The sequence below is a fragment of the Saccopteryx leptura genome, chromosome 10, assembly GCF_036850995.1.
Source record: "Saccopteryx leptura isolate mSacLep1 chromosome 10, mSacLep1_pri_phased_curated, whole genome shotgun sequence".
Classification (NCBI taxonomy): Eukaryota; Metazoa; Chordata; class Mammalia; order Chiroptera; family Emballonuridae; genus Saccopteryx; species Saccopteryx leptura.
Genome location: NC_089512.1, coordinates 9501331 through 9529209, shown reverse-complemented (window position 1 = coordinate 9529209; position 27879 = coordinate 9501331). Strand labels below are relative to the sequence as shown.

Genomic DNA, 27879 nt, shown 5'->3' with positions numbered 1-27879 from the left:
GCATCATAAAGTAATTCTTGCCTGAATTATCAACGAATGCTACAACTAACAGGTGAGGGATTTGTTAAAAGAAACAGGTTATTAACCTAATCTCCAAGTATTACTATAAGGTACACACTAATCACAGTGGGAGAAATGGTCACTTCAGGAGAAACCTGGCAAACACACCCTGGGCCACATTATCATGGTTAACTGCGCTTGGAATGATACAGATCAACACCGTGTGTCCCCAGATATAACGTGCTGAGGACACGACATCTGAGGTATTCCTGCAAAATGCTCAACCTGAATCTAATAACAAGGAAACACTAGACAAACTCCAAGTCAGAAACATTTCACAGAATAACTGACCTGAACTTTTCAAAAACGTCTATGTTGTGGAAAACAAAACCCGAGACACTGTCCAGACTAAAGAGGCGGTCTCCAGGTTAGAGACAAGGAACCGTGCCCCGTGCCCCCGGATCATAAGAGACATTATTGGGGTGAGTCTTAGTATTAAATAAGATCTGTATATTAGACAGTAGTATTGAGGTGAAGGACAGATGGGCACTCTACTACCTTTGTAGCTTTTCTGTAATTCTGAAATCATTTCAGAATCACCAAGTTTTAAAAAGGACATGTGAAGTAAATATGGCAAAATGTTAGCTATTAAATCCTGGTGATCGGTAAGTGGATATCATTATATTCAGTACTGCTCTCACATAGGAAGCATGGTCTGATAGAAAATATGAAAACTAAAATTTAAAAAGCCTTATTAACGGAAAGTGAAACAAAGAAAGAACGCTGGACTTGAGTGTGGCGCCCTGGCCCTGCTGCCCACCAGCTGAGTGGCTCCGGGCAAGCCCCTCGGCTCGGGGCCTGGTCCTCCGCCCTTCCCTCCTGCAGCGGCTGTGAGGACCCCGCTGGATGACGTGCTGAGGGCCGTGCTGGTGTAAAAGGGGAAACCTGGCAACCTTCCCAGCACCCCTTACATGGACGAGCTGTAGCTTTCACCCCCTCCACCTGGAAGGCCTCCATGATAACTCCCTAAGAACACAAATGGGGAAGGCCCACCTGCTCCTCTCCAGACTCTCACCCCAGTCCCTCAGCACATTTAGAACCCTTGGGCTTTGAATGTGCATTTCCACTGGTTCATATACCACCTGGCCAGTTAGGTTGGTGCCTTCAGATTTTATTATGCGTCACCATTCATCCAAGTCTGTAAAATCAACCAGTGTGACAGTTGGAAAGCTTTATGTATTTACTGAGCAAATAAGAGCTTTCAGTGGACAGGTGGCAATCTTCCAAAATACCTTTCCTCTGTCTTTTAAACCAGGCAAGTTTTCACAATACCTGGCAAATGTCGGCCAGGCAGCATCCAAGTCGTAGCCCCTCGACGCCAGGTCAAACTGGACATCGGTCAGCTCGTAGAGCTGGCCCACAATGTCAGAGCTCAGCTTTGGCTTCAGGAAAGGGCTTCTTGCATAGTACCAGTCACTGCAGGGAAACAAAAGTGCAGACTATAAGATGAATACAGGTAAGGAAGGGTAAATTTAGTAAGGAAAGAGTGAATTTAATCAGTCCTCTCAGTATGGCTCTGCCTCCTGAGGTTACTAATGCAGGTTACTAAATTAGACAGACAGACAGACAGACACACCGCCTCCCCATTTGATTTTCACTGCAAGAGCACGTAACTCTCCAATAAGCTATCACAGAAATTGCTGAGATGAACTAGGTACTTTCACATTTATTATGTCTATCCTATCGATTTCCCAAAAAGGATATGAGGAACCTTAAATCTCAACTACTTGCCAAGAAAAGCTAGTTGTAGGGCAAAGAACACTTCCTCTTTGAAAGGAAGTGTATATAACCTCCCCTCCTATTCCTTCTGGAGAACTCAATGCAGGACAGGGAACTCACTGCTAATTTCTGCCCTGACACCAATTTAAAAGACAAAGAACAAAAGGCCTGCCCCTGAGGTGTGAGGAGTCAGTGGATTCACTTCCCGTGAGCAGGAAGAATTTAAGGACAACACTGACGAGTTTGCAGAGCTACTTGGCCGACGCCTGTGAACTGGGGTGCACTGGAGGCCGAGGTGTGTGTGATGGTTTTCACCAAACATCTAGAACAAAACCACCTACAAGTCAAACATGTGAAGAAGGTTCTCTCAGCTCACACAGATTCACAAAGCCCGTGCCATGTCACACATGTGAGAAATGCACGTTAATATAAACCAGCCTTCAAGGTGACAAACGAAAACAAAGTATTTTCCCCCAACTGCTCTCTTCTTAAACAGTCGGCCTGTGCCCCAGGGAGAGGGAGGCAGCTCTGGGAAGGAGGTGTGGCTGAAGAGGCTCCGCTGAGCGGTGGGGGTCTTGCAGCTCTGGGTCCCCCACGCCCTCCCCACTTGCTTTTTCGTGTTCCACGCCCCAAACCCTGGCTTCATCACTGGTGGCACAAAGGCGCCCGAACGGGCCGCTCATCACAGTCTCCAGGAAGCCCAGCCATGCCTGGCAAGTGCGAACTCGGGCTGCAACCCACTGGTGAGGAGTGGGTGTGGCGACTCATTACTGTCAGCACCAAGAACACGTCATCCCTGGGGGGACATTACCTGGCAATACCACGTCAGTGACCTGGACCCGAGTTCCTACGCGATGACTCAGGCTCAGCACTGGGGTCCCTACAGGAAGGCAGTCAGTGCCTCCCGAGACTGTGTGTGGGGGAGCACTGGTGGTCCCTACAGGAAGGCAGTCAGTGCCTCCTGAGACTGTGGGGGGGGGGTGACAGGTGCCCACGCATGTCGAGGATGGTGGTGGGAAGAGGGGAGGATGACAGGTGCCCTTGCGTGTTGAGGACGGTGGTGGGGAGGGAGGATGACATGTGCTCATGTGTGTTAGGACTATGGTGGGAGGAGGATGACAGGTGCTCACGCGTGTCGAGGACTGTGGTGGGGAGGGAGGATGACAGGTGCTCACGCGTGTTGAGGACTGTGGTGGGGAGGGAGGATGACAGGTGCTCACGCGTGTCGAGGACTGTGGTGGGGAGGGAGGATGACAGGTGCTCACGTGTGTCGAGGACTGTGGTGGGGAGGGAGGATGACAGGTGCTCACGTGTGTCGAGGACTGTGGTGGGGAGGGAGGATGACAGGTGCTCACGTGTGTTGAGGACGGTGGTGGGGAGGGAGGATGACAGGTGACCATGTGTGTCGAGGACTGTGGTGGGGAGGGAGGGTGACAGGTGACCATGTGTGTTAGGACTGTGGTGGGGAGGGAGGATGACAGGTGCTCACGCGTGTCGAGGACTGTGGTGGGGAGGGAGGATGACAGGTGCCCACGTGTGTTAGGACTGTGGTGGGGAGGGAGGATGACAGGTGCTCACGTGTGTTAGGACTGTGGTGGGGAGGGAGGATGACAGGTGCTCACGTGTGTTAGGACTGTGGTGGGGAGGGAGGATGACAGGTGCTCACGTGTGTTAGGACTGTGGTGGGGAGGGAGGATGACAGGTGACCATGTGTGTCGAGGACTGTGGTGGGGAGGGAGGATGACAGGTGACCATGTGTGTTGAGGACTGTGGTGGGGAGGGAGGATGACAGGTGCTCACGTGTGTCGAGGACTGTGGTGGAGAGGAAGATGACATGTGCTCACGCGTGTCGAGGACTGTGGTGGGGAGGGAGGATGACAGGTGCCCATGCGTGTCGAGGACGGTGGTGGGGAGGGAGGATGACAGGTGCTCACGCTTGTCGAGGACTGTGGTGGGGAGGGAGGATGACAGGTGCCCATGTGTGTTGAGGACTGTGGTGGGGAGGGAGGATGACAGGTGCTCACGTGTGTTAGGACTGTGGTGGGGAGGGAGGATGACAGGTGCTCACGTGTGTTGAGGACGGTGGTGGGGAGGGAGGATGACAGGTGCTCACGTGTGTTAGGACTGTGGTGGGGAGGGAGGATGACAGGTGCTCACGTGTGTCGAGGACGGTGGTGGGGAGGGAGGATGACAGGTGACCATGTGTGTCGAGGACTGTGGTGGGGAGGGAGGATGACAGGTGCTCACGCGTGTCGAGGACGGTGGTGGGGAGGGAGGATGACAGGTGCTCACGTGTGTTGAGGACGGTGGTGGGGAGGGAGGATGACAGGTGCTCACGTGTGTTGAGGACGGTGGTGGGGAGGGAGGGTGACAGGTGCTCACGCGTGTTGAGGACGGTGGTGGGGAGGGAGGATGACAGGTGCCCATGCGTGTCGAGGACTGTGGTGGGGAGGGAGGATGACAGGTGCTCACGTGTGTCGAGGACTGTGGTGGGGAGGGAGGATGACAGGTGCTCACGTGTGTTGAGGACGGTGGTGGGGAGAGGGAGGAGGGCAGGTGCTTGAGCCCGGCTGTGACAGGCACTGCAGCTGCAGCTGTCACCATCATCATCCACGAGGGGCCTTCAGCTCGTTGGAGAGTGGCGGGGTCGGCCAGCACTGCCAGGGGCTCACCTGGTCACTTTGGTGTTCATGAAGCACTGCTGTAAGGTGTCGGCCAGCCTCTGGTGCACCAAGGAGTAGCGAATAAATGCCCTTCCTTTCCCCAGGGATGTTCGGAGCTGGGAAGAAAAGACCACACAGGAATGAACGGCCCTCGGCCAAGGTCTATGCCAACGCCCGGCCTGATACGGCCTGAGTGAGACAGACGGGTGGAGAACGTCCAGCTCCACCCTCCACACTGGCGTCACGCATGGCCCTCAGAGGACACTGGGTATTTGATAATGTCATCCCGAGGGCGAGGCCAGAAGTGGGTCAGCTTCTTGTAGGCCTCTACCCAAGAATAAATAATCTACAGACTCCAGCAAACACGGTAAGATCGGCATGTTTGAGAGAAGTTCTCCAGGACCGCAGGTTCCGCTGGGAGGCCACTGGCCTTCCTCTGGGGCATCAGAATCTCTGGGTGTGGAGTCTGAGAGAAAACTGCGTGGATCCACTTGGAATGGTTAGAATAAAACCTGGAGGTCAGTGAAGGCTTCTCAACACCAGAAGTGAGCTGAGCGGGAGCGGGTCCCAGTGCGGCTGACCCCCGGGCTGCCCTGGGGGCGCTGGAAGAGGAGGTGAGGGGACCAGGCCGCCAGGGCGGGGCTGGAGCCCCGGGGGCGGGAGAGAGGAGGGCTAAAGGCAGGGATGTGCAGGGGGACTCTGAGGCGCCCTGATGGACAGACACCATCATGAATCTCCTCTCAGCCACACCGACTCCCTGCTCTTAGTCAGGGGGCCCAGGGATGAGAGCAGGCGTCCCTAGGCGGCCCAGTCACACTGGGGTAATGAAAGAATGGGCATGCTTCTATTTCGAGAAGTGTGAGGTGGACGGAGGGCCCAGGTACAGGCCTGTCTTTGAACCCTCTCCCCACTGTGCCAAAACACGGCTCCTGAAGGTTTCTGGCAGCTTGTTGTGATGGAGATGGGGTAGCTGCTCAGAGACTCTGCCTGCGACACACAGCCGCCAAGACGGAAGGGCTCGGGGGACAGCCACAGAAGACATGTGAGACCAGTCTGCAAAACAGGATTCATACTGCCAACATTTTAGCCCCAGAAGATCAAGCACCTTCTAGCTCAGAGCTACGACTTCTTACTGCCCACTGAAGGAAATAGTGCCACAACATGAAGCAGTTCTAAGAAACAAAAAGGTGTGAAACCTCAAGAGCTGGAAAGGCTGTACGTTTTGTGGGGCTGAGTTAAAGTCAGGGTGCCAAAAAATGCAGGTGGGCGGCCTCTGGCTTTAAGAACTCCACCACGGCAGGTCTGCAGACTCTCGGTCACGACACATGCCCAGGGGACAATCTTGATGACAGCCCCATGTCCAAATACTTTTGCCACTGATGAGTGAGGTGAGAACAAAGTGTCCAGTGGTGATAACTAGGAAGCTCAGGCAGCCGGGGACAGCTGAGCCAGGCTCTGTGAAGCACCGTGTGTCAGTCACACAAACACAGATCCACGCAGGACACGGACCTGAGTGAGAGCCTCGCCGAACAGCCCAAGTCTGCGCGCTCTCAAGGCAGCGGCCTGTCTTTATTAGCAAAATAGCCACTGAAACAGCATTTAGAACATTTATTTTTTAATAGAGAACATGTGAGTCTATATTTTTTAACCAAGCCTATTAACTGTATTTATTTTATATATAAAAGAAGCTATTAATTTTAAGAGGTCTTTTTAAACATCCCTTGTGGAAAAGAACACTGGCTCCTTGTACTACAAATGAAAATACTGCATAGCCTTTTTATCTCCTATTTTTTTGAGATCATGGGTCCGCTTTCAATGACTCAATTCCTGAAATGTTTCAGCATTTAATCAGAACGTGTGCACTATACTGGGAAGCGATACAACAGCAGCCGGGGACAGGAAGTCTGCGAGGTCCCTGGAGCTGACTCTGCTTCGAGTCGTGCCGCCGGGCCAGGAGCCACGCTGCACCCGGTTCTGCTCCTGCCCGTCATGGGGAACCTTCAGGAGTGGCTGGCTGGAGCCTCGGACTGCTTTAGGCCCAGTGGCTGCCTCCCACCCCAAGGGACTTACAGGGCCCAGCAACGCTAAGGGGCCCAGCAATGCTTCTTATCCATGAACTTTGACCTTCTGGCTCATTGGCCTGGGTGGCAATTGATTACTAATTAAAGTTAACCCAAGTATCCAGCAGCCCGTCCTGCCCAGTGACATCCCAAGCCATTCCACCCAGTGGTGTCCCACAGAGCAGAGTCTTCAACAGATGAGACAACCGGACCCTACGGGAAGCAGAGCCCGTGCCAGCCACCAAAAACCCAACGACGTCTGTGCAAGCAGGAACTGCTTCTGCTTCTAGAAGACACCTTCCCTGGCCTTGAACACGTTGAGTGCATTGTGAGAAAAGGTCAGAACTAGCTAAAAAGTAGATGTGAGCATTTTGTAACCCCAGGTAATGAGGATTAAACTAAATTTATTTCCAGACTTCAGCTGCTGGAAGTCATCAAGTTGAAGGCTTTAGTTGCTGTGAAGAGCGGGAGAGACCGCGAGGGGCCACAGCGAGCACCAGCTCCAGACTTACGGTGCGTTAACCCTTGTTCTACACCGTGGACCTGAGTGTCCCACCCGGCATCTCCGAGGCCTGTCTGCAGTACCCGGACATTAAAGAAACTGCGGGACAAACTCTTTCCAGTCAGGAGCTTTCCTCGTCGCCCCCGATGCCAGAGCGTGCAGCCAGGGAAAATGGCCAGCTCTCACCGTCAGAGAATCTAACTGCCATCCTCTATAAGAAGAAACCCATCTGGCTCCGGGTCGGGAAGGAATTCCTTCCAGGTCACCTGACTCTGTGGCTTTTGCAGGAGGCCAGCCAAGCAGCATGTCTGCTGACTTTCAAGTGTCTTTAAACTTGCAGACAAGATACGGAGAAGGTGAAGTGTTCAAACCCTTTAGGCCTCCTGCCTTAAATCTGGGGGGTTACTTGCTCCCTGATGTGTAAAGTTTACTCCCAGATGGACTAGGCTTATGAGAGAAAAAGATTCATCGGGAGTGGGAGGCAGAGGAGACACAGAAAGAAAGAGGGGGAGAGGGAGGGGAGGAGAGATAAGACAGATTGTTCTGGAGTTTTGTGAAACAGCCAGCCACTCCAAGGGCTCAGAACTGAATGTGGGAAGCCGCTTAGCAGTCAGCATTTAAAGTCTTAATTAAGAACCCACATCACTCTCTTCATTTCAAATCCAAGTTTTCTGGGAACACTGTAGAAAAAATGACCTTGCAAATATTTAGAATCTTATCTAAGAAACTGACTTTTTAAAAAAAGTGCTGTGAGCCTCTGCAGGGCACCATGGGCAGACCAGTGTGACCAGCCCAGCCTGTGGGGTCACGTGCGGGCTGCGGTCTGGTCCCTGAGCCTGGACTGGGCGTTCCTGGCTTGGTCAACACTCACGTAGCCTGCTCCCCGAGCTGAGAGCAAGCACTGCGTGTGCCTGGACTGGAGATCACCCCCCTTCACCACCCGTAAAGCCCACTTCCTCATCTGACTGTGCGGCCAAGGTCTCCACAAAGCGGTGCCTGAGGCAGGCGGCAGGCGGCAGGCGGCGCGAGGCCCTGGCTGCTCTGCTTACCTCCGAAATAGACTTGACGAATCGGAGCCCGTCATTGGCCCCTTTCACCTTGGCCAGGCAGGCGCAGAAGTAATCCCAGTAGTCCTTCTTGTTGCCCAAGAGGGTGGCCTTCTCCTTCTGATCGAACTGGGGAGGGAAAGGAACAGAAGGAGCAGAGAGGCAGTTCAAACCCCCTGCCAGCACCTCTTTACATGATGAGTGATAACAGCTTCATAGTCGCCTGGCACTGGGCGAGGCTTGGCACTGGGCGAGGCCCTTCACTGGCGTTATTCTTATTTATAGTCAAATGAAGGTATTTTAATCCTCAGTTTACAGATCTGGACACTGAGGCTAGGAGGGGTTAAACAACTAGCTGAAGGTCATACAACTAGTAAGATTCAGGAATAACAGCCCCCCCCCCCCAGATCTATCTCTTGAAGGGACCTCTGTGCCTATAGTTGGGCAGAAGACCATCAAAGCTGCTATTAACAACTTTAATAAAGATACATAACAATTCATGATAAAGAAATACAAGTGAAAAGTCTTAAGGGCAACATGAAGGGCTAACTATGTCTCAACTTAGGGAAATAACTTGGTGACATCTCATCCCAACTACTCAAGTGTCAATGTTTTAATATACATACAAAAAATTCAAGTAAGTGTCAGCTATGAGTCATTTCAAATCCAAAACCAAAATGGTCTACATGGCGGAAAAGGGATACAGAACGTATTGCTATATCATTCTGTAGCCTAACATATGGCTTTTATTTTTCCTGATTACAGAAGACATACATATAGTGTTAAGAAATCTGGAGAAAATTTAAAAAATAGAAAAGAAAATCATAATACCTAATATCAACACCTAAGATGAACTTCTGCTAACGTTTAGGCCCACTTCCTTCCTGTCATCGTCGTCTGTACTTTTCCATATCTGCAGAGTTCTCTAGATCTGTGCCCTTGAACCAAGCAGTCACGAGCTTTATGCTGTGTGTTAAAAGAAAACTTCCTGGGCTGACCTCAGAGATCCTGACTTGGGGAGTCAAGAGTGGGAACCGAGAATACATTCTGACATGCTTGCAGGTGGCACTGGCCACCTGCTGGTCTATGGGCCGCCCTCGGGGGAGCAGGCGTCTAAAGCAGAGCTGTGCATACTCTTCAGATTATCTTGGAAACGTGTGACTGGTCAGGTACACATATGCATGCCTGTTTGGGAGAGATTCCATCATTTTCACCAGACTTTCAAAAAGGGACATGACTGCCCAAAGTGAAGCTCCCTGCTAAGTGGGGGCCTTGTTATCTGCCTTAAGTTGACCTGAATCTCTAAAGAATGTTCTGGATTCCCAAAATCATCCTAAGGGGCAACATTACAATTGTCCGGACGATGGCCCTTGGAGGCCAAACTCTTGATGGAGACTGCTCTGCCCTTCGGTCTAAGCGGGACAGCTCACAGGCTCCTCTGAGCTCCGGACCACGTCCTGAGTGCTGCCCAGTCACCACGAGGGAAACACAAGACAACGCGGAGCAGATAGCAGCGCAGTACAGGGGTCACTTACTTGAAGGAGATACTCAAGTTTGTAATAAAACTTATGCAGGCTGGTGCTGTCATCTGTGATGGGTTCCCCTGCTTCCTTAAATTCTTTGCTTATTTCTGTCACAGCATCTTTAGGACAACAAACAGGAACATGTAACCAGATGAAGGCTGCCCTCGAGAGAGAAGCAGAATAATCCCGGGAAGCAAGGAGCAAGCGGTCAGTGACGGCACGGAAGCTGGGAGGCGAGAAGTGCAGTGTCCACACCCAAGGGACGCAGGCCAAGTCAGAGGGCGCCAGGGTGTCCTGAGAGCCCAGGTACTTTGCCACAGCTCACTGGGTGGGCACATTCCTGGGTCATCCTGCAGGCCTGCCACGCAGCCCTGTAATTTGCATGCAGAGTCCCCTAATACTGACTTCCAGAAAGCCTTGCCCTCACTCTGGCCCCAGTGCTCAGTGCAGGGAGGTCCAGGCGTCGGGAAGACCCAGAATGTGTAAATAACTAATGCTAACAATCCCAAGAGTGACAACAATAGGTCCTGCTTCTGCTAACTGCGTACCTGCCGGGCCTTTGCAAGCCCCTCTCACTTAATACAGTGCTTCTGCTAACTGCGTCCTGCCGTACCTGCCGGGCCTTTGCAAGCCCCTCTCACTTAATAGAGTGCTTCTGCTAACTGCGTCCTGCCGTACCTGCCGGGCCTTTGCAAGCCCCTCTCACTTAATACAGTGCTTCTGCTAACTGCGTCCTGCTGTACCTGCCGGGCCTTTGCAAGCCCCTCTCACTTAATACAGTGCTTCTGCTAACTGCGTCCTGCCGTACCTGCCAGGCCTTTGCAAGCCCCTCTCACTTAATACAGTGCTTCTGCTAACTGCGTCCTGCCGTACCTGCCGGGCCTTTGCAAGCCCCTCTCACTTAATACAGTGCTTCTGCTAACTGCGTCCTGCCGTACCTGCCGGACCTTTGCAAGCCCTTCTCACTTAATACAGTGCTTCTGCTAACTGCGTCCTGCCGTACCTGCCGGGCCTTTGCAAGCCCCTCTCACTTAATACAGTGCTTCTGCTAACTGCGTCCTGCCGTACCTGCCGGGCCTTTGCAAGCCCCTCTCACTTAATACAGTGCTTCTGCTAACTGCGTCCTGCCATACCTGCCGGGCCTTTGCAAGCCCCTCTCACTTAATACAGTGCTTCTGCTAACTGCGTCCTGCCGTACCTGCCGGACCTTTGCAAGCCCTTCTCACTTAATACAGTGCTTCTGCTAACTGCGTCCTGCTGTACCTGCCGGGCCTTTGCAAGCCCTTCTCACTTAATACAGTGCTTCTGCTAACTGCGTCCTGCTGTACCTGCCGGGCCGGGCCTTTGCAAGCCCCTCTCACTTAATACAGTGCTTCTGCTAACTGCGTCCTGCTGTACCTGCCGGGCCGGGCCTTTGCAAGCCCCTCTCACTTAATACAGTGCTTCTGCTAACTGCGTCCTGCTGTACCTGCCGGGCCGGGCCTTTGCAAGCCCCTCTCACTTAATACAGTGCTTCTGCTAACTGCGTCCTGCTGTACCTGCCGGGCCGGGCCTTTGCAAGCCCCTCTCACTTAATACAGTGCTTCTGCTAACTGCGTCCTGCTGTACCTGCTGGGCCGGTCTTTGCAAGCCCTTCTCACTTAATACAGTGCTTCTGCTAACTGCGTCCTGCTGTACCTGCTGGGCCGGTCTTTGCAAGCCCCTCTCACTTAATACAGTGCTTCTGCTAACTGCGTCCTGCCGTACCTGCCGGGCCTTTGCAAGCCCCTCTCACTTAATACAGTGCTTCTGCTAACTGCGTCCTGCTGTACCTGCCGGGCCTTTGCAAGCCCCTCTCACTTAATACAGTGCTTCTGCTAACTGCGCCCTGCCGTACCTGCTGGGCCTTTGCAAGCCCCTCTCACTTAATACAGTGCTTCTGCTAACTGCGTCCTGCCGTACCTGCCGGGCCTTTGCAAGCCCCTCTCACTTAATACAGTGCTTCTGCTAACTGCGTCCTGCCGTACCTGCCGGGCCTTTGCAAGCCCCTCTCACTTAATACAGTGCTTCTGCTAACTGCGTCCTGCTGTACCTGCCGGGCCTTTGCAAGCCCTTCTCACTTAATACAGTGCTTCTGCTAACTGCGTCCTGCTGTACCTGCTGGGCCTTTGCAAGCCCTTCTCACTTAATACAGTGCTTCTGCTAACTGCGTCCTGCTGTACCTGCCGGGCCTTTGCAAGCCCTTCTCACTTAATACAGTGCTTCTGCTAACTGCGTCCTGCTGTACCTGCCGGGCCTTTGCAAGCCCCTCTCACTTAATACAGTGCTTCTGCTAACTGCGTCCTGCTGTACCTGCTGGGCCTTTGCAAGCCCTTCTCACTTAATACAGTGCTTCTGCTAACTGCGTCCTGCCGTACCTGCCGGGCCTTTGCAAGCCCTTCTCACTTAATACAGCCCTATGAGGCAGGAGCTGCCTGTTCAACAGCTCTGAGATGCAGTCGGCTTTAAGGTGGTCCCAACTTCAAGCTGCTAAAATGAATAAATACAGCGTAGAATTTTACAGATGAGGAAGGAGCTGGCGGAGAGGCCAGAGCCCTTGGCTCCCAAGCACTACAGCGGAAGAGCAGGTCTCCGGCACTGAGTCTGAGCTGCCGAAATGTAATCGACCCTGACCCCGCAGGCAAAGGTCAGCTGATGGTGAAGACAGGTCCTTCATCAACCAGGGACCGATTCTTGTAAGTGACTGTAGCCCAGCTGTGTGCCAGTAGAAGTGTCCGCTGTGACTGGCGCTGAGAACTGGGGTGGGGGCTGGAAGCTTGGACCTCCCTGCACTGAGCACTAGGGACCAGAATGAAGGGCAAGGCTTTCTGGAAGTCAGCATTAGGGGACTCTACATGCAAATCACAGCCTTCCTCTCCCCCGTCAGGCGGGGTTAGCGCTCACAACCTGTTCTAGGAACCCCTGAAATTTGGAAAGAGCCTTCCTTTCAAAGGAATATCAGGAGTTTAGCACTATTCACTGATGATCCAAATACATTACTTATGAATATCTCAGTTTTACATGAATTATGTTTGTTTCTGCCAGCACTCCTGGGAAGTGGGTGATCTCACCAACCCACCTAGCACATGACAGCCGCGACTGCACCCCGGAGAGGCGAAGGGACTCACTCGACCTCTTCCAGGGTAAAAGGTGGAGCCATGAGCTGGCCCCAGCCTGCCTGCCACCAAAGCCTGCATAACTGCTGTCACCAGAGTAAGTGGGCTGTCCTGCACAGGACACCTCAGGCAAGGACGCACCACTGTCAGTTTGTTGGCTGTTTATTAAAACAGTTACCAACAGATGAAAAGACAGTGTCTTGAGGCTCTGGCTGATTGGCTCAGTGGTAGAGCCGTGGCCCGGCGTGTGGATGTCCTGGGTTCGATTCTTAGTCAGGGCACGCAGGAGAAGAGCCTATCTGCTTCTCCACCCCTCCCCCTCTTGCTTCTCTCTCTCCCACTCCTGCAGCCAGGGCTCGACTGGAGCGAGTTGGTCCTGGACACTGAGGATGGCTCCATGGCTTCTGCCTCAGATGCTAAGAGCTCAGTTGCTGAGCAACGGAGCAACACCCCAGAGGGGCAGAGCATCGCCCCCTGGTGGGCATGCCGGGTGGATCCCAGTCGGGCACATGAGGGAGTCTGTCTCTCTGCCTCCCCTCCTCTCACTGAATAAAAAAAGAAAAAGAAAAAAGAAAAGGAAGGGTATTGAGAATGTGATGCCTTTTAAGAATTCTCACCAAAGCGCTCTGTGCACGGGATCTAGGACTGGAGATGACTTTGGGATGTTGGGACGACCAGGGCAGCCAGCACAAGGGGTGGAACAGGGCACTGAGCCCAGGCTAACGCCCGTCCCCCTGGATCAGGGCTCGCCCAGGGCTCCCCCAGCCTTCTACCCCCCCCCCCCCCCCCGCCCAGTGCAGACCTTCGCGTCCCAAACCAGAGACGGAACACAGAAGCCTGCCACCGTGTGGAGAAACATCTCAAGGCCAGTGACAAACTCCAATGTACAGAGACCAGCACGTCACTTTCTCTGCGTGTGGGTGCACGCACGTGTGAGTTGCTTTTTAAAAAAGCATCTGACCCTTTAGCTGGAAGTAGACTGGTGTGAGCTCGGACTCTGGCACCAGTTGTAACTTGTGTGCGCAAAGCCAGGCTCTGCCTGACTGGACATGTGACCTTGGGCAAGTCACTGAAGCTTTCTGTGTCTGGTTCCACATCTGCAAAATGGGAATAACAATGGTTCCTACCTCTGAGAAACAAACACGAGGGCACAGTGAGTTATTATCAGCAAGACGTGTGCAGGACAGTGCCTGGCACGTGTGAAATGCCATATGACTATTAGCTATTAGAGGTCCAAAGAGTCACATAAATAGGAGACAAGCCTGAGAACGAGATTTTTATCTCACTGACCGTGACCTTCTGAGAGAGGACTGCACTGTGGCTGCCACCAGCCTGACAGTCCTGGGTAGAAGCGCCTGCAGTCGGTCATCGTGTCAAAGCGGTTAGGAACCTGGGCCGTCAATCTGTCAGGAGAGTGCCACTGTGGTCTCTGTGACAGGGAGGAAGTGGTGAGCTGAAGAGGGTGTTGTAGCAAATGTACCGAATCTCTGAGGAGACTTACAAGACCAGCCCTGAGGGTCCGGGGGGCTTGGAAACCCGGACAGGACTGTGGCCGTCGGGCCGTCCCCTCCGGACTGCAGCCAGCAGAGGAGGCAACCCCCTCTCTCACACACACGGCCGGCCGCCCCACCTCCCTCGGGGCGTGGTGTGTGTGTGTGTCCCACTCTCACTGGGCAAGGCCGCGCGGGGGGACGTCTGGGAGGGCACAGGCCCACCACTGGAGTCCGTCCGGAATAGGCCGTCTGCCCACCACAAGCAGGCGAGACAGCAGAACAAGAAAGACGGGTACCTGGTCTTCCTGCTCCGAGGGAAGGAGAATATTCTTCCCCAACTCCATCAGAGCCCAGAGGCTCGTGACTCGACCAAGAAAACACACACACACACACACACACACACACACACACACACACGCATGCACGCGCGACCCAGACCCAGGAAGGAGTATGTCATTTTGTTCACAATGCGCCTTTACAGTGCCCCGAGAGGAAGGCCAGGCCAGCTCTCCTGGCCGTAGAGGATGGACATCTGAGCCCTGAATACTTCAATATGCTGTGTCCTGAGGGCTCCAATTACTCCCACATGAACCCAGACGAAAGGGCTGAACTTCAAGTGGCAACAGCGAAAGCACAGGACAGCTCCCCCACGCCCAGCCTGGAGCCAAGTGGCCAACCATACCTTGCAAGTCACGGACGATCCTCTGGAGCTGGCCCTCCGCGCTGCTGGAAGCCATGGCGACCGCTGCAGGCTGCCCGTCTCAGCTGCGCCCCTCCCGCCTGGGCCCGGTCAGCAGAAGTCGGGCTCCATGGTGGCACCTGCATGGGGGGAGGGGGCATGGAAGGAGCAGTCACAGACACTCTGCAAAGATGGGAGAGGAACTCTGCTCTGGGCACAAAGTGGCCCCGTCTGGGCACCTTCTGGCAACGGAAAGGGCTTGACCTTTCTGTGTGGGCCTTGCTCTGTGGGCATGCGTTCCATGCCCTGGTTGGCTTCTGACACCTATACTCAGACACAACAACCTGGTTTGGGCCTTAAAAAGAAACAAGACCAACCAAAGAGTGTGGTCTACTCTTTCTGAGTTCTTCTACTCATCGGCCTTCTTAAATAGTGGCGCCTCTCTTTCCACCTTTAAAAATACCTCCCAGGGGCTCCTCCATACCCCCCAAATCAGGGCCAGAGCTAGTCCAGCCCCACCCAGCCCACTGGCCTGCTAAGCCTCTGGTGCTACCACCAAACCCCTCTCTCTCCCACATCCTGCCCAGGTCTGCTTTCTCTGAAGCTGCTCCGTAGCCTCCGGCCAGGAGCGAGGGGAAGACACCTACCCTCAGGGCTTCTGGACCCAGGGAAGCCTGGCTCGCCTCTTGGGGGAAGCCTGGCTCCCTCCGGGAGGTGTGCAGCCCAGATGCCCAGAGTCCGGCTCTGCCTGGATGGGCTGAGGCCACCGGGCCGTTCATCAGGGGCCCGCGCAGCCCCTGGAACCAGTCAAGAGCCACTTCTATTTTAAGCTCGGTTACTGTCCTCCTGTGGCTGGTGAGTCCCAGTTGCCAGCCCCACTCGGGCAGCTGCTGAAGTGATTTAAGGACACTGGTAGCTGAACCCAACAGCGATGGGGAGATAGGAGCAGCATTGGAAAGAGGCCCGGCCCTGCATCTGGACACTCCTGGGTCCTTGCAAACCTGATTCTTTCCTTAGATGTCCCACGCAAAGTAGGAATGGTTGCTGGCAAAGCAGTTGACAAGACTGGAGGAGCCCACAGTAGCTGCCACCACTAAATGAGGGCCTACTGTGTGCTGGGCCCTGCAAGGCACTTTACACACGTGACTTAATTCCCACCTAGTGGGGCAGATCATGTACAGAGGAGAAACTGGAACTTGTCTGAGACCACGGCCAGCAAGGAGTGGCACTGCGGTTTGAACAACCCTGGTCAGTCTGACTTCAAACTTGGGACCTACGGCTGAGCCACTGTCACCACAGCCAATGACCAACCACTTCCACTGACTTCCAAAAGCCGCCCTGAACTCCAGCCACCTCCCCAACAACGTGCTGCCGCCCTGAGTGTTTCTAACACGTGCTGGCCCTCACTCTCCCACTGCCATCTTCCCCTCAGTGCCCCAGGAGTCAGGGCAAGGAGATCCTGGGATAGAAACAGTCTCTAGGCACATGCTCCTCCAAATATGTACATAAACATTCCAGTGTCAGCCTGCCTGAGGAGGGCCTGTCACAGGGCGGATATGCCCAACCTATTTTTAACTAACTAACCAGGGCAGCGGTGAGTCAGTGAAAACCAGCCCACAGAGGGCTCCTCTGGCCTGGGAGGAATGAGACAGGCACACACCTGTCCACACTCCCAGTAATGCATGACATGGAGCTCCAGAGAGTCAGGGATCCAGACAGACCCCCCAAAGCCCCCCAGCAAGTGCTGGCACCATGCCCATCACACACACCAAACCGAGGGAGGGAGGGTGTACAAGAGGCCAGCCCCCAGGGCTGCTCCAGATTGCCGGCTGAACACAGAGCCCAAGCAGAGACCAGCCAGGGCCCCAGAGCGAGCTGGAGCCCAGCTGGCCAGACCTCTGCAGGGGCTCTGCTGCCCAGGCAGACACCTGGGCCCCCCGGTGCGCTGCGAGGTGGGGAGGATCAAGGATCGTCACCGCCAGTGCAGAGCTGCCTGGCCCCACACTCTGTCATGTGCCCAGGGATACAGAGGCAGGCAAGGCACAGGCCGGCCCTGGAGGAGCTCAGTTGGGCGCCAAGGAGACAGAAAAATATCAGTATCAGGATATAACAGAAGAGGTCCATGCAGATAAATAGATAAAAAGTTATGGTACTCAGCCATGAAACGGAATGAACCACAGACACATACAACAAATGCTTTATAATGCTGAGTGAACCAGGGCTACATACTTTGCATTTCAATTTGCATATTCTTGCAAAAGCAAAACACTGGGAAGAAATCTGATCAGTGGTTGTCAGGGGCTGGGGGGGAAGGGAGGCTCTGACTATAAAAGAGAATACAGAAGCTGGGGGGGGCGGCAATTCTGTTCTCCCTTGATTGTGGTGATGGTCACATGGCAAAAACATTCTGAGTTGTCAAAACTCCTATATATAAATTATATTCAACAAAAACAGCCTGACCAGGCAGTGGCACAGTGGATAGAGCATTGGACTGGGATGCAGAGGACCCAGGTTCGAAACCCCGAGGTTGCCGGCTTGAGCATGGGCTCTCCAGCTTGAGCATGGGATCGCTGGCTTGAGTGTGGGATCATAGACATGACCCCATGGTCGCTGGCTTAAGTCCAAAGATTGCTGGCTTGAGCAAAGGGGCAAAGGGTCACTCGCTCTGCTGTAGCTCCCCCTACTCCCGTCAAGGCACAGATGATAAAGCAATCAATGAACAACTAAGGAGACTAAGAAGCCGCAATGAAGAATTGCAATGAAGAATTGATGCTTCTCATCTCTCCCTTCCTGTCTGTCCCTATCTGTCCCTCTCTCTGTCTCTGTCACACAAAAACAAACAAAACAACAGCAGCACTGTGATGAATTTAGAAGGCTTCAGTGGGACTCCAGGTAGGGATAGTTAATTCTGCTTGGGGAAGGAGCAGGGGGTAGACATTGTAATGGCAATGAGTTGGGCCAGGCCTGAGAAATGAACAGGAGGTCTTCAAAGAGACACAGGCGGAAAGGGTGCCGGGAGCAGGGTACGGAAGGCCTGTTTCTCCGCTGGTATTCCTCGTTTTTGAATATCATCAACACAGAGAGCGCTGTGGCTTCTGGGAGAACTATGGTGACTAATACCACAGGAGTCCTCAAAGGACGCCTACTGGGTCTGTGTGTTTACTTCAAGTACAGGTGAGACTTGCCCACATGGAAGAGGGTGGCCCTTGGAAGGAAGTGATAAAAACAGACTGAGCTAACTGGGCAGGCTCTGGCCGGGACAATGCATGACATAACAACCCGCTGCATTTCCTAGAAACCAGCCCTCTGTGGAGTCTGGCGTGAGGAAATGACGTCTGCAAACCAAACCGGCAACTTGGCACGACGAGCCTGAACACAGACACCGACCTACTCCCTCAAGACTTCTTGGCGCTTTGGTGAAACGGCCCTGGCGGGGCCCGAGCCCAGGAGGCCTTCTCTGCCTGACCCCAGGAGGGCGCTCGGCTGAAGCCAAGGTCCCGGGTCATGGGGTGCCCTGTGCCAGCTGCTGACTACACAGCTGCTTTTCCAAACAGCCCGCGGCGCCACCAAGGCAGGAGCCCTGAGAGACCGGCTGCCAGGCCTGCAGGGCACAGCGGGCTCCCCCGAGGCTGTGGGCACCGCCTCCCGGGTTTCAGGAAGTCAGAGCTTCCCTGGAAGACATGGTCACCATAGGGACGCTGTTTCAACGGACTTGGAAGGACGAGTCTTAGCATTCTGTCCTCCCTCTTCCTTAGTCTGAGGTCATTACTAAGCAGCAAAAGACATACAAGGGACACTCTCTCCACATCATGGCCAACTTCCTGTGTCTCTAGATAACCAAAGGGTTCTTATTCCACTCACACACGCTGACACCAAATGTGTGGCTCTTTCCTGCACCAGAAACCAGTTCTGACACCGACTGGGTGCCCCTCAATTCATTTCAATTCTGACACTGACTACCGGGGGGAACACTGTGCTCTCTTGCCAACAACTCAGAATTATGTTTCAGCTTAGCCAGAATGTCTAAAAACATCCAATCCTCTGAAAGGGAGAAAGGGACTAAATGCATTTTTAAAAAATTCTTATTACCTGAGACTATTGCCCAAATACCTAGTCATGGCCCAGGTATTATTTTCAGAGCTAAAGCATCTTCCCCCACCCCAAAATTAGGTGCACAGAAGCCCTAAACAATACACACAGAAGCCCTAAACAATACAAACAGCAGTTTAGAACCAGATTAAAGTATAAAGACTGACTCACATAAAATTATTTACACTATGGTGCAAATGACTAATATTCATGTTGTCCAGAAGTGGGTTCTGCAGCGTCTGAGTAGCCACAGCAGGAAAGAAGGGTCAGAGGGGAGGAGGAGGTTTGAGGCATGAAAGACAAACCTTGCTGTGCCTTCAAACTCTGTCATACTCGCTCAATAACAAGTACTGACAAACACCACCACAACTAAGAACTGACCCAGAGAGGGCACCATACATTGGGGCCCCTCCCACTCTCCAACAAGGTGGAACACATCAGTTGTAAATCCCACCCAGACCAAGAAACAATAGGAACAAATTCAGATTTCTCTCCAGAAAGCAGGAAGCCTCTCTGGAGAGTCCACTGCCTTGGCCGGGTTCAGCACACTCGACAGCATCGACCTGGTTCCCACCTCTGGAAAGGGGGTCACTAGGCTGGTACCTGCGGCTCTGAGGCCCAAGGCTCTCTCTGCTGGCTCAGCGCTGACCCGGCTGCTGGGCAGGCAGGCTGCCCTCACCAGAGCTTCTAGAAGGTGCCTAGGAGTGCTCAGCAGTCTGTCGGAGGCCAGCTCAGAAGCAGACATTTCAGCACTACTGACCAAAGGCTCATTAGGCAACCCCACCCCTTGACCTACAATTACAATGTTGACTAATTGTACGCCTGGGTCATCTTCCCTAAGCACTCCCTGCTTGCGGTCTTCTCCCTTCGTCAAAGGGGATGAAGGCTTGAGACTCTGCCATCACTTCTTGAGCCATCTCTGGCCCCTGCTCCCTTCCCATCCACAATTTCAGGTTTCTTGGTCACTTGCCCTGGAAGCCCAGCCCAGCCCACTGACGCAGGAGAGCAGAGGCCCCTGTGGCTGGAGGTGTCACATCTGGGCCTGGGGAAGCTGTCTGTTCTTTGTAGGAAGGTGAGCACTGCTCTCTGGAGGGCTGCACACTGGTCCTTGGGGCTCCAATGCCTGTGCAAAGCCCAGGGAGAGCACCCGGGGCCACGGGGGTGTGTGTGAACATGGGGGCAGTGACCATCACAGCGGCACAAACAAGTGAGAACAGGCTGGTGCACCTCCCCGCTCCTCAAACAGCACCCCCCACAGGTGCGAGAACAGCGATGCTCCCAAACGGTGTGCGGGGGCCGGGCGGGGCTGTCAGCGTGGCCAGTGTTGAGTTGTGACCTGAACCTCATAGAAGGTGCTGCACCACTAAACTCAGCCTTGGGGATGGCGGCGGGGGACCCGCCTGTGCTAACAAACCTCCTGCCAGCCCAAACGGGCTGGCTGGGCCCCACCGTTACGGGGCAGGCCTGACCCTGGAGCTGGGGCGACAGCTGTAAACAAGGCTGGGGGAGCCCCGGACCTCACGGAACTCACGCTGCAGGGGGGAAGCAAACAGCACACACCCGCTGAGCTGATGGACAAACGGGAGTGGTGAGGCCTGAGGAGCACTCTGATGAAAACAGAGGAGCACGAGGCACCAAACTCTGAGCTCCTGAGGCTGAGCCCGCACTGCTGGGGCTCCCCTGTCTTCTAAACCGGCGGCCAGAGGCGGAGTAAGGTCGGTTGAGGCGCCGGGCGCAGAAGAAAATATTGGGGCCCCTTAAAAAAAAAAGAGAGATAAAGAAAATAAAAATATATGTTAACCACATTTTTAAATAAATAAAAAGATACTATATACTGTTAATGTTAAATTGCACATATGAAACCAAACTTGGTATCAGTAGAAAAAGTGTCAAGTTGGGGTTTTGCCGGGCCCTTCAGAAGTTGGGGCCCAGGGCGCGTGCCTGGTGTGTCTGCCCATTACATCCACCGCTGCCTGGGGCCATGCGCTGATCCGGTCCTGGGTTTAATCTGTCCTTCCCGCTTGTCTCTAAGCTCCACTGCCCTCCCGGCACCCAGCACAGTGCTGACGGACACCTCAATAAGTTACTTGGTAAATGAATGAATGAACTGAACAAAACAAAACCCTGACTCCTGCTGCACAAACCAAGTTAAACCTTAGACATAGAGATGTACTAGAAATGTACCAACACGTAATTAATGATAATTATCCTTCAAAGGTGGGAATCATGGGTAACGCTACAAAAAAAAGTTCTCTTTCTTGAATTTTTCAATTTTCCTTTATTGAGCATAAAATAGTTTTATGCTGACTAAAATAATGCATCTTAAAAAGTCAAGCTGTAATTGCTGACATATCATCATCATCATGCCAACAGCACAGTGTTATGCTGAGAATGAATGGAACGGTGTAATTTGGGGACTGGACACATTAAGTGTGTCTACACTACAGGAAAGCGTGCACCCCACAGCCCTGACCCCAAGACAGCCCTACCCAGAAGCCTCCTCACCCCATCCAGGGGAGCAATGACCACAGCCCCTCCCACCACCTCCACTTCTCCCCCACCCTCCAGCCCTCCTCCCCCCCTCCCCCCTCCCCCACCCCCCAGCCCTCCCCCACCCCCTAGCCCTCCCTCAGCCCCCCCACCCCACCCCTCTACCTCAGCCCTCCCCCTCCCCCAGGTCCCTTTTCCCTCCGCCCCGGATGTTTCTACCTGGAACCATCAAACAGGAACACTACAAGGCTGGGTCAGGGAGGTACTGATGGACCTGAGTTCTGCTGTTTTTTTCCCTGAGTGACGAGCAGCAGCCTGGCTATGGACGGGGCAGGGGGTGGGGCCAGGCTGGCAGACAGGAGGGCGCGCAAGAACCAGGGCTGCGGGCATTGTGGCAATGGGCAAGAAAACGGTCTTGGCTTTTATCAACTGTAGCCGGGTCTCGCCAATTGGACCCTATTCAGATTTAGAAGCTGACTAGTCGTGCGAAATTTCCATTACCCATCATGCAATGAGTAATGCAATCAAGATCATGCCGTGACTGGTTGAGACCCACGGGATGTTTAGCTCACCAAACAATTTTCAGGCGGTGTGAGCAAATCTGTCTGTCCTGAGGAAGGTATCTGACCTCCTCCTACCTTGTGTGTGTTGTGCGTGGGTGTGTATGTGTGTGTGTGTGGGGGTTGTTTGTTTTATAGGTACAGTGTGGGGAGGCATCCCTCTCTCTTCCTTCGCGGAGGAGCTGGGCAGAGAAGAGCTGACGTTCTCCTGGCTAACTGTGGTCGAGGCTCCTCGAAAGTGCCCCCTCCCTGACCAAGGCTGCAGGTGCCCTGGGAAAGGCACCTGGGGCTGCAGGTTCGGCCTGAGGAATCTCCTTCCAGCCCCATGTTAGGGGGTCACCACCCCTGGCTCAGCGTCCAGCCCCTCCTGGGTCTCCTACGGGGATTCCCTCAGCCTGGACCTCCCCATTACAGGGATTCCCTCAGCCTGGACCTCCCCATTACAGGGATTCCCTCAGCCTGGACCTCCGTACGCCAGCGACCGGCCTGAACTGCTCTCCGCTTCAGGGTTTTCTTCTGGCCGCAAGGGTTTCCCTAGCAGTTCTCTGCCCCAGGCTGAGGTGCACTACCCACCACACCCTGTGGCTGGTCAAACCTGCCCTGGGCCCCTGGGCCCCTGGGCCAGCCGCAAGGCCACAGTGCTCTAACCAGACCACAGGTTCTCCCTCCGTCTGTCCTCAACTACGCTGCTGTGCACAGCTCCTACCGAAAACAGGATCTGGCCCACCTGGAAACCACCGCTTGGTGTCTTTCAAATGCCACTGAGAGCTGCATGAACAGGAAGGACCACTGGTGGTCACTGCCACCGTCAAGCCGACTGGCTTCAGTGTAAGAGGGGGGGGGAGAATGCCTCCTGCACAACCCAGAGCGTCTCTGCCATCCTCACCTTCCAAAAGCCACAGCCGTGTGCTCTGAGGGCGACGCTCTTATTGTGGGGTCACTACGGTGACACATCTAAAAACAGCAGGAAGATAAGCACAGACTCACAGAAAACTTTCAATGCCCACCCTAGTGGTTTATTTAGTTGTTCAAACAGAGGCTTTTATACCAATCAACAACGTAAAAAAAACCCCAAACATCTGGCACTGAGATTACAAACAGAAAATACTGTTTATCTTTTGAGCAAGGCAATGACATTCAGCCACGAGGCGAGCAGATGTTGACAAGGCCAAACTCCACTCACCTCTGCTCTCAGGCAACTTCCAGGTACAAGACCCCAGTTAATGAACCTTTCTTGCTCTGCTGACTGGGGCCGCTCCAGCGAGTGAGTCTCTAAACTGAGTTCCTATCAGTGATTTTCACCATGAGACCACAGCTAGACAACACGCTTCCTCTGCCTCACGTTTAAAGGCATTCTAATCTTGAGTCACCTAAGTTGTCCCTGGAATCACCAGAAAACAGTTTACCCCCGTCTAGCTAAGCCTCTCCACCAGAGGGAAGAGGGGGACAGCCCTGGGTGCCCACGACCTCAGTGACCAAAGCGGGTCAGAGAAGTCACCAGAAGTCTTGCTCTTGAAGGGGAGCTGAGTTTACCACTTCAACATACGGCTCCTTGGGGTACTGATTCTTTTAGGCTAGTCAATTCTAAGAAACAGCGGAGGTGGGAGAAGCTCTGAAAGTCTAGACCAGGCGTCCCCAAACTACGGCCTGGTCTAGACATTACCCTTTGTAAAAGGACGTTTACATTTGTAAGGGGAATCTCTATCTCTGCAGGTGTCTACCCCTCATTGCACCAGGCCTGCTTTTGCATTCAATAGAGAAGACAGGGGCTTATATCAGCATAACAACCTGACCCTGATTTCCCAGGCTTTTCCTGGCAGCCTCGCATTGGGACCCTCTACCCCAACCCCGGCCTTTGTCTTCAGCAGATGGTGGTAGTTATAAGGTGCTTGCTTCCACCATTCTGGTGAGTTACAAGTTTTCCTGTCTTTCCATGTACACAGGAGGCATACATGGTATTAAACTGCAATTTGTTTTTCTCCTGCGAATTTGTCTCATGTTAATTTGATTATTAGTCCAACCAGAAGAACCTGGAAGGGCAGAGGACAACTTTTTCTCCCTGACATCTGTTTCAAGTGGTTCCTCTCATCACCAACATCCGTGGGAGCCATCCTGCCCCCAAAGCACCAGGCTAAAAGCGGGGGCTCCTGAACCCAGGCTGGTGCCCGGAAACCAGCCAGAAGGTGCAAAGACCATCCAAGGAGCGTCAAGAGGACTGACGCCCAAACAAGCACAAAAATCATCAAAGTAAAATATTAATGGTAGAACCCAACAGGTGGGTATATGTTCAGCGTACAGTTCTTTCGAAAACTCTGTGTTCAACTGTTTTTTAAATAAAATACTGAAAGCAATTTAAAAACTAAATGAAGCAGAAAAACCCATGTCCTAAAGCAAGAACCTTTTCAGATCCTTTTCATCAAAGAAGGCCGCGGCCCGACTCTGAGACAACGAACTCTGCTTTTCCGGGGTGGTACGGGCAATTCAATAGCTTATAAACAGTTCTTAACACAGAACAGGGTGGGTGGGTCAAGCGCGGCCCTCTCAACCTGGACCCACGGCAGAAGGTGGGAGCCACCCAGAGCGGACAACCTCAGCGTGACAGCTCTTCCCGGCCGCGGCCCCCAGCACCCGCCTTAGTCAGATGGCAGGAAAGTTAAGCTTGCTACAGAGACCGCCAGGCTCGGGGGTGGCAGGAGGGCTGTGAGCGGATTAAGGCCTGATCCTCCGTCTCCAGAGCCCCTGACCCATTTCTCGGTCGGAAGAGGAAACGGCTGCGGTCAGACAAGCAGAGGGGCAGAGAGGCTGTGGCCAGCACAGGCAGTTTCACTAAGTTCTCCACCCCCCCCCAGCCCCCCCCAGGGGGCGGCCAATGGAAACAGCAAAGAGTGACAAGGGGCATCAGAGGATGCAGGCACAGGGCGCCACGTGGTGAACGTGTCAACCACACATGGTTTTTTATAAAAATAATAATAAAAAAAAAAACACCCCTCAGCCCCCGCCTCCTCTACACCCCCCAGCCTAGGTTCTGAATAGCACGGACTCCAGCTCAAGTCCGGAGCTGCCGCACCAGAGACAATCGACAAAGCCACAGGTGTCTCGGGAAAGACGGCCTGGGGGCTGTCTCGAGACCCTGCACCTGGGCACAAGGGGCAGCGGGTGGAGAGCAATGGGCTGTGACCTGAGGATGTCCCGGGATGAACAAACTGTCCTCTCGCGGGAGGAGGGGAGCGACCTGGGCCTCAGTGGAGCCTCACAAAGGGACGGTCTGGGCCGCCCTGGCCCAGCAGAGCCTGGAACCAGCTTCTCAGGCCAGCGGCCTCTTGGACAATGGAAGCAGAAATGTGGGGACCTGTCCTCCGTGTTCTGAGGTCCCTCTACAAGGGGGGCCCCTCTGCGGCCCCGCGGCCGGTGTGGGTCTTGGAGCTGATGTCGGGGCTCTGCCTTTCTCACTGGTCACCAGAGGCAGCCTGGGTTCCAGGGTGGGTCACTTTCAGCCGCCTGAGGTCCTTCCCAGGCCCGCTGGCCGAGGGCTCGGAGGGGGTCCGCGGGAGACCCGGGAGGGGCGGGGACGGCAAGGGCAACAGGTGACAAGCCGCAACTGGAAGAAAGTTTCCGCTCCGGGGTCCAGAGCAGTCTGGGAGCCCCCAGAGTCCGGCTGGTCCCCCGGCAGCACTTACGCGCTCGTGAGTCCACCGCTGGACAGAACCGAAACTTTCTGGGGCCAAACGGAAGACTACGGGAGGGCAGCGCAGACGGCCATGATACCGGCCACAGGCGGGTGCGGACTACAGCTCCCGGCATGCTTCACAAACCCGAGGCCTACAACGCCCGTCGGACCCCACGGACGGACGGGCGCAAACTACAACTCCCGGCATGCTCTGCAGAGCCGAGGTTTACAACTCCTACTGGCCCTCCCAGGCACCGGCGATAGGTTAACCCTTGCAATCTCCGCTGGCACGTGTGCCCACTACCCACGGGTCTGGGATCTTTCTTGAAAGCAGCGCTGTCCATGTGTGACATTTGAGAATTTGAAATGTGACTGCTTTGAGTTGAAGTGTGCATGTGTCCTAAGTGCAGAATACATCTGAATCCCAAAGACTTAGTACAAAAAGGAATGTAAAATTATTATTACTATATTTCTTTATTGATCACATGTTGAAATGATATTTTTGACAAGTTGGACTAAATAAAAAACATAACATATTGCTGTGTTTAATGCCCTGCTCTTTGATCTCCCTCACTTCTTAACACAGGAATCTAATCTACTTAAAAGGAGTGCTCAAAAACTGCGTTAATAGATGAATTTCCACTCATAAATTCTGCCCCACTCTCAGACCAATTTCTCTTTATAAGTTGCAAAGCACTCTGAGGCTGGACCCAACAGAACAAAATGCATTCATTAATACTGTCTACATGCAATAATATCTTCTCCTATGGTGTATACGAGGGAGGGTAACAACAAAATCATTTCATTTTCTTGATGGTTTCTTCTGGGGAAGAAACTGAAAAGTGCTTTCTAGAAAAACTCTAGTCTTTGCTACCAAGAAGTAACCTTTAAGTAAATGGCTGGCAGGAAGGAAATTCTCAATAATACTAGTATAGAATAATTAAGCTTGCTGTTTTCTAAGAGTGTCACTTTCTCATTGAGTAGGTCAGTAAGCGAGGATGGAGTCTGATCATGTTGCTTGTCCAAGGCTCCTTTCTAAGATGTTTTGGGTGGGCACAGTGATGTCACACATCTGGCGACCCACATTGCTGAGTTAGACTGCAACAAGGCTGGGCAGTAGTGATATTTTCTCAGTAACCTCTTTCTGATTTGGATTTGGTGACTAGACTTCTTCCCTGGTTTGGGGGGATTCCCTACTACTTTGTCTTGGTGGGAGACAGTGCCCACTTTTCTAACAGGAGCCAGGAAGTCAAAGTTTACCTTCCCAGATCCCAAATGTGCTTTCTCAGCTCCCTCGGGGTCAGAGTGTAGATGTGTGACATTGGCCCAGCCCCTGTACCGCATGTACCTGCCATGGGCCTTGTAGGTGGGGGAAGACTTTCCAGAGCTGCTGCAGCCTCTGGCTTCCCATGTGGCTGTGCCAGAGACTGCCTCCCCTTGTCTACCTGCTTCTCCTGTCTTCCCATCAGAGTTTTTTGTTGTTGTTTTTTTTTTGTTTTTGTTTTTTTTTGTATTTTTCTGAAGCTGGAAACGAGGAGAGACAGTCAGACAGATTCCCGCATGTGCCCGACCAGGATCCACCCGGCACGCCCACCAGGGGCGATGCTCTGCCCACCAGGGGGCGATGCTCTGCCCCTCCGGGGCATCGCTCTGTCACGACCAGAGCCACTCTAGCGCCTGGGGCAGAGGCCAAGGAGCCATCCCCAGCGCCCGGGCCATCTTTGCTCCAATGCAGCCTTGGCTGCGGGAGGGGAAGAGAGAGACAGAGAGGAAGGAGGGGGTGGGGATGGAGAAGCAAATGGGCACTTCTCCTATGTGCCCTGGCCAGGAATCGAACCCAGGTCCCCCACACACCAGGCCGACGCTCTACCGCTGAGCCAACTGGCCAGGGCCACCTTCCCATCAGTTTTGTGAGCTGTCCAGCATCTTTTCTCTTTCTTTGAGTCTAAATTCTATTTTATTTCCTCCCATTTTAATGTCTAATTATACACATTTCTTTCTTTTTTTTTTCCTGCTGAATCTTTTGTGATGCAGTTGCAGATACCATGACATGTCTCTGACACAATCACAATGCAATTCTATACAATATATTTTCCACGCATTTCTATCTGCCATGGCAACTAGAGGTGATTTCTGTGGATATAGCAAAGAGTCCTGATGGACACATTCATCATTTAGTGAAGCAGAATGATGT

The 27879-nt window shown here is 53.4% G+C and overlaps 1 protein-coding gene across 6 annotated transcripts in view; it reads right to left on the bottom strand.

Moving 5' to 3' along the window:
• The window catches only part of FYCO1 (FYVE and coiled-coil domain autophagy adaptor 1), an 81355-nt gene extending 55489 nt beyond the window's left edge, over positions 1-25866 (bottom strand). The window contains exons 1-8 of one of the 6 annotated variants that reach the window (XM_066351773.1): positions 25696-25864; positions 22905-22972; positions 20500-20724; positions 14883-15019; positions 9586-9692; positions 8054-8179; positions 4452-4558; positions 1333-1476 (exon numbers count right to left, since the gene is read on the bottom strand). In XM_066351773.1, the coding sequence (XP_066207870.1) occupies positions 1333-1476; positions 4452-4558; positions 8054-8179; positions 9586-9692; positions 14883-14937 (539 nt within the window). In that variant the 5' untranslated portion in view covers positions 14938-15019; positions 20500-20724; positions 22905-22972; positions 25696-25864. Of the gene's footprint in view, positions 1-1332; positions 1477-4451; positions 4559-8053; positions 8180-9585; positions 9693-14882; positions 15020-15526; positions 15667-19571; positions 19591-20499; positions 20725-22904; positions 22973-25695 lie in introns of those variants that run through there. The other 5 variants (XM_066351771.1, XM_066351775.1, XM_066351770.1 and 2 more) reach the window with 5 other exon arrangements.
• Between the last annotated feature and the right edge of the window lie 2013 nt (positions 25867-27879).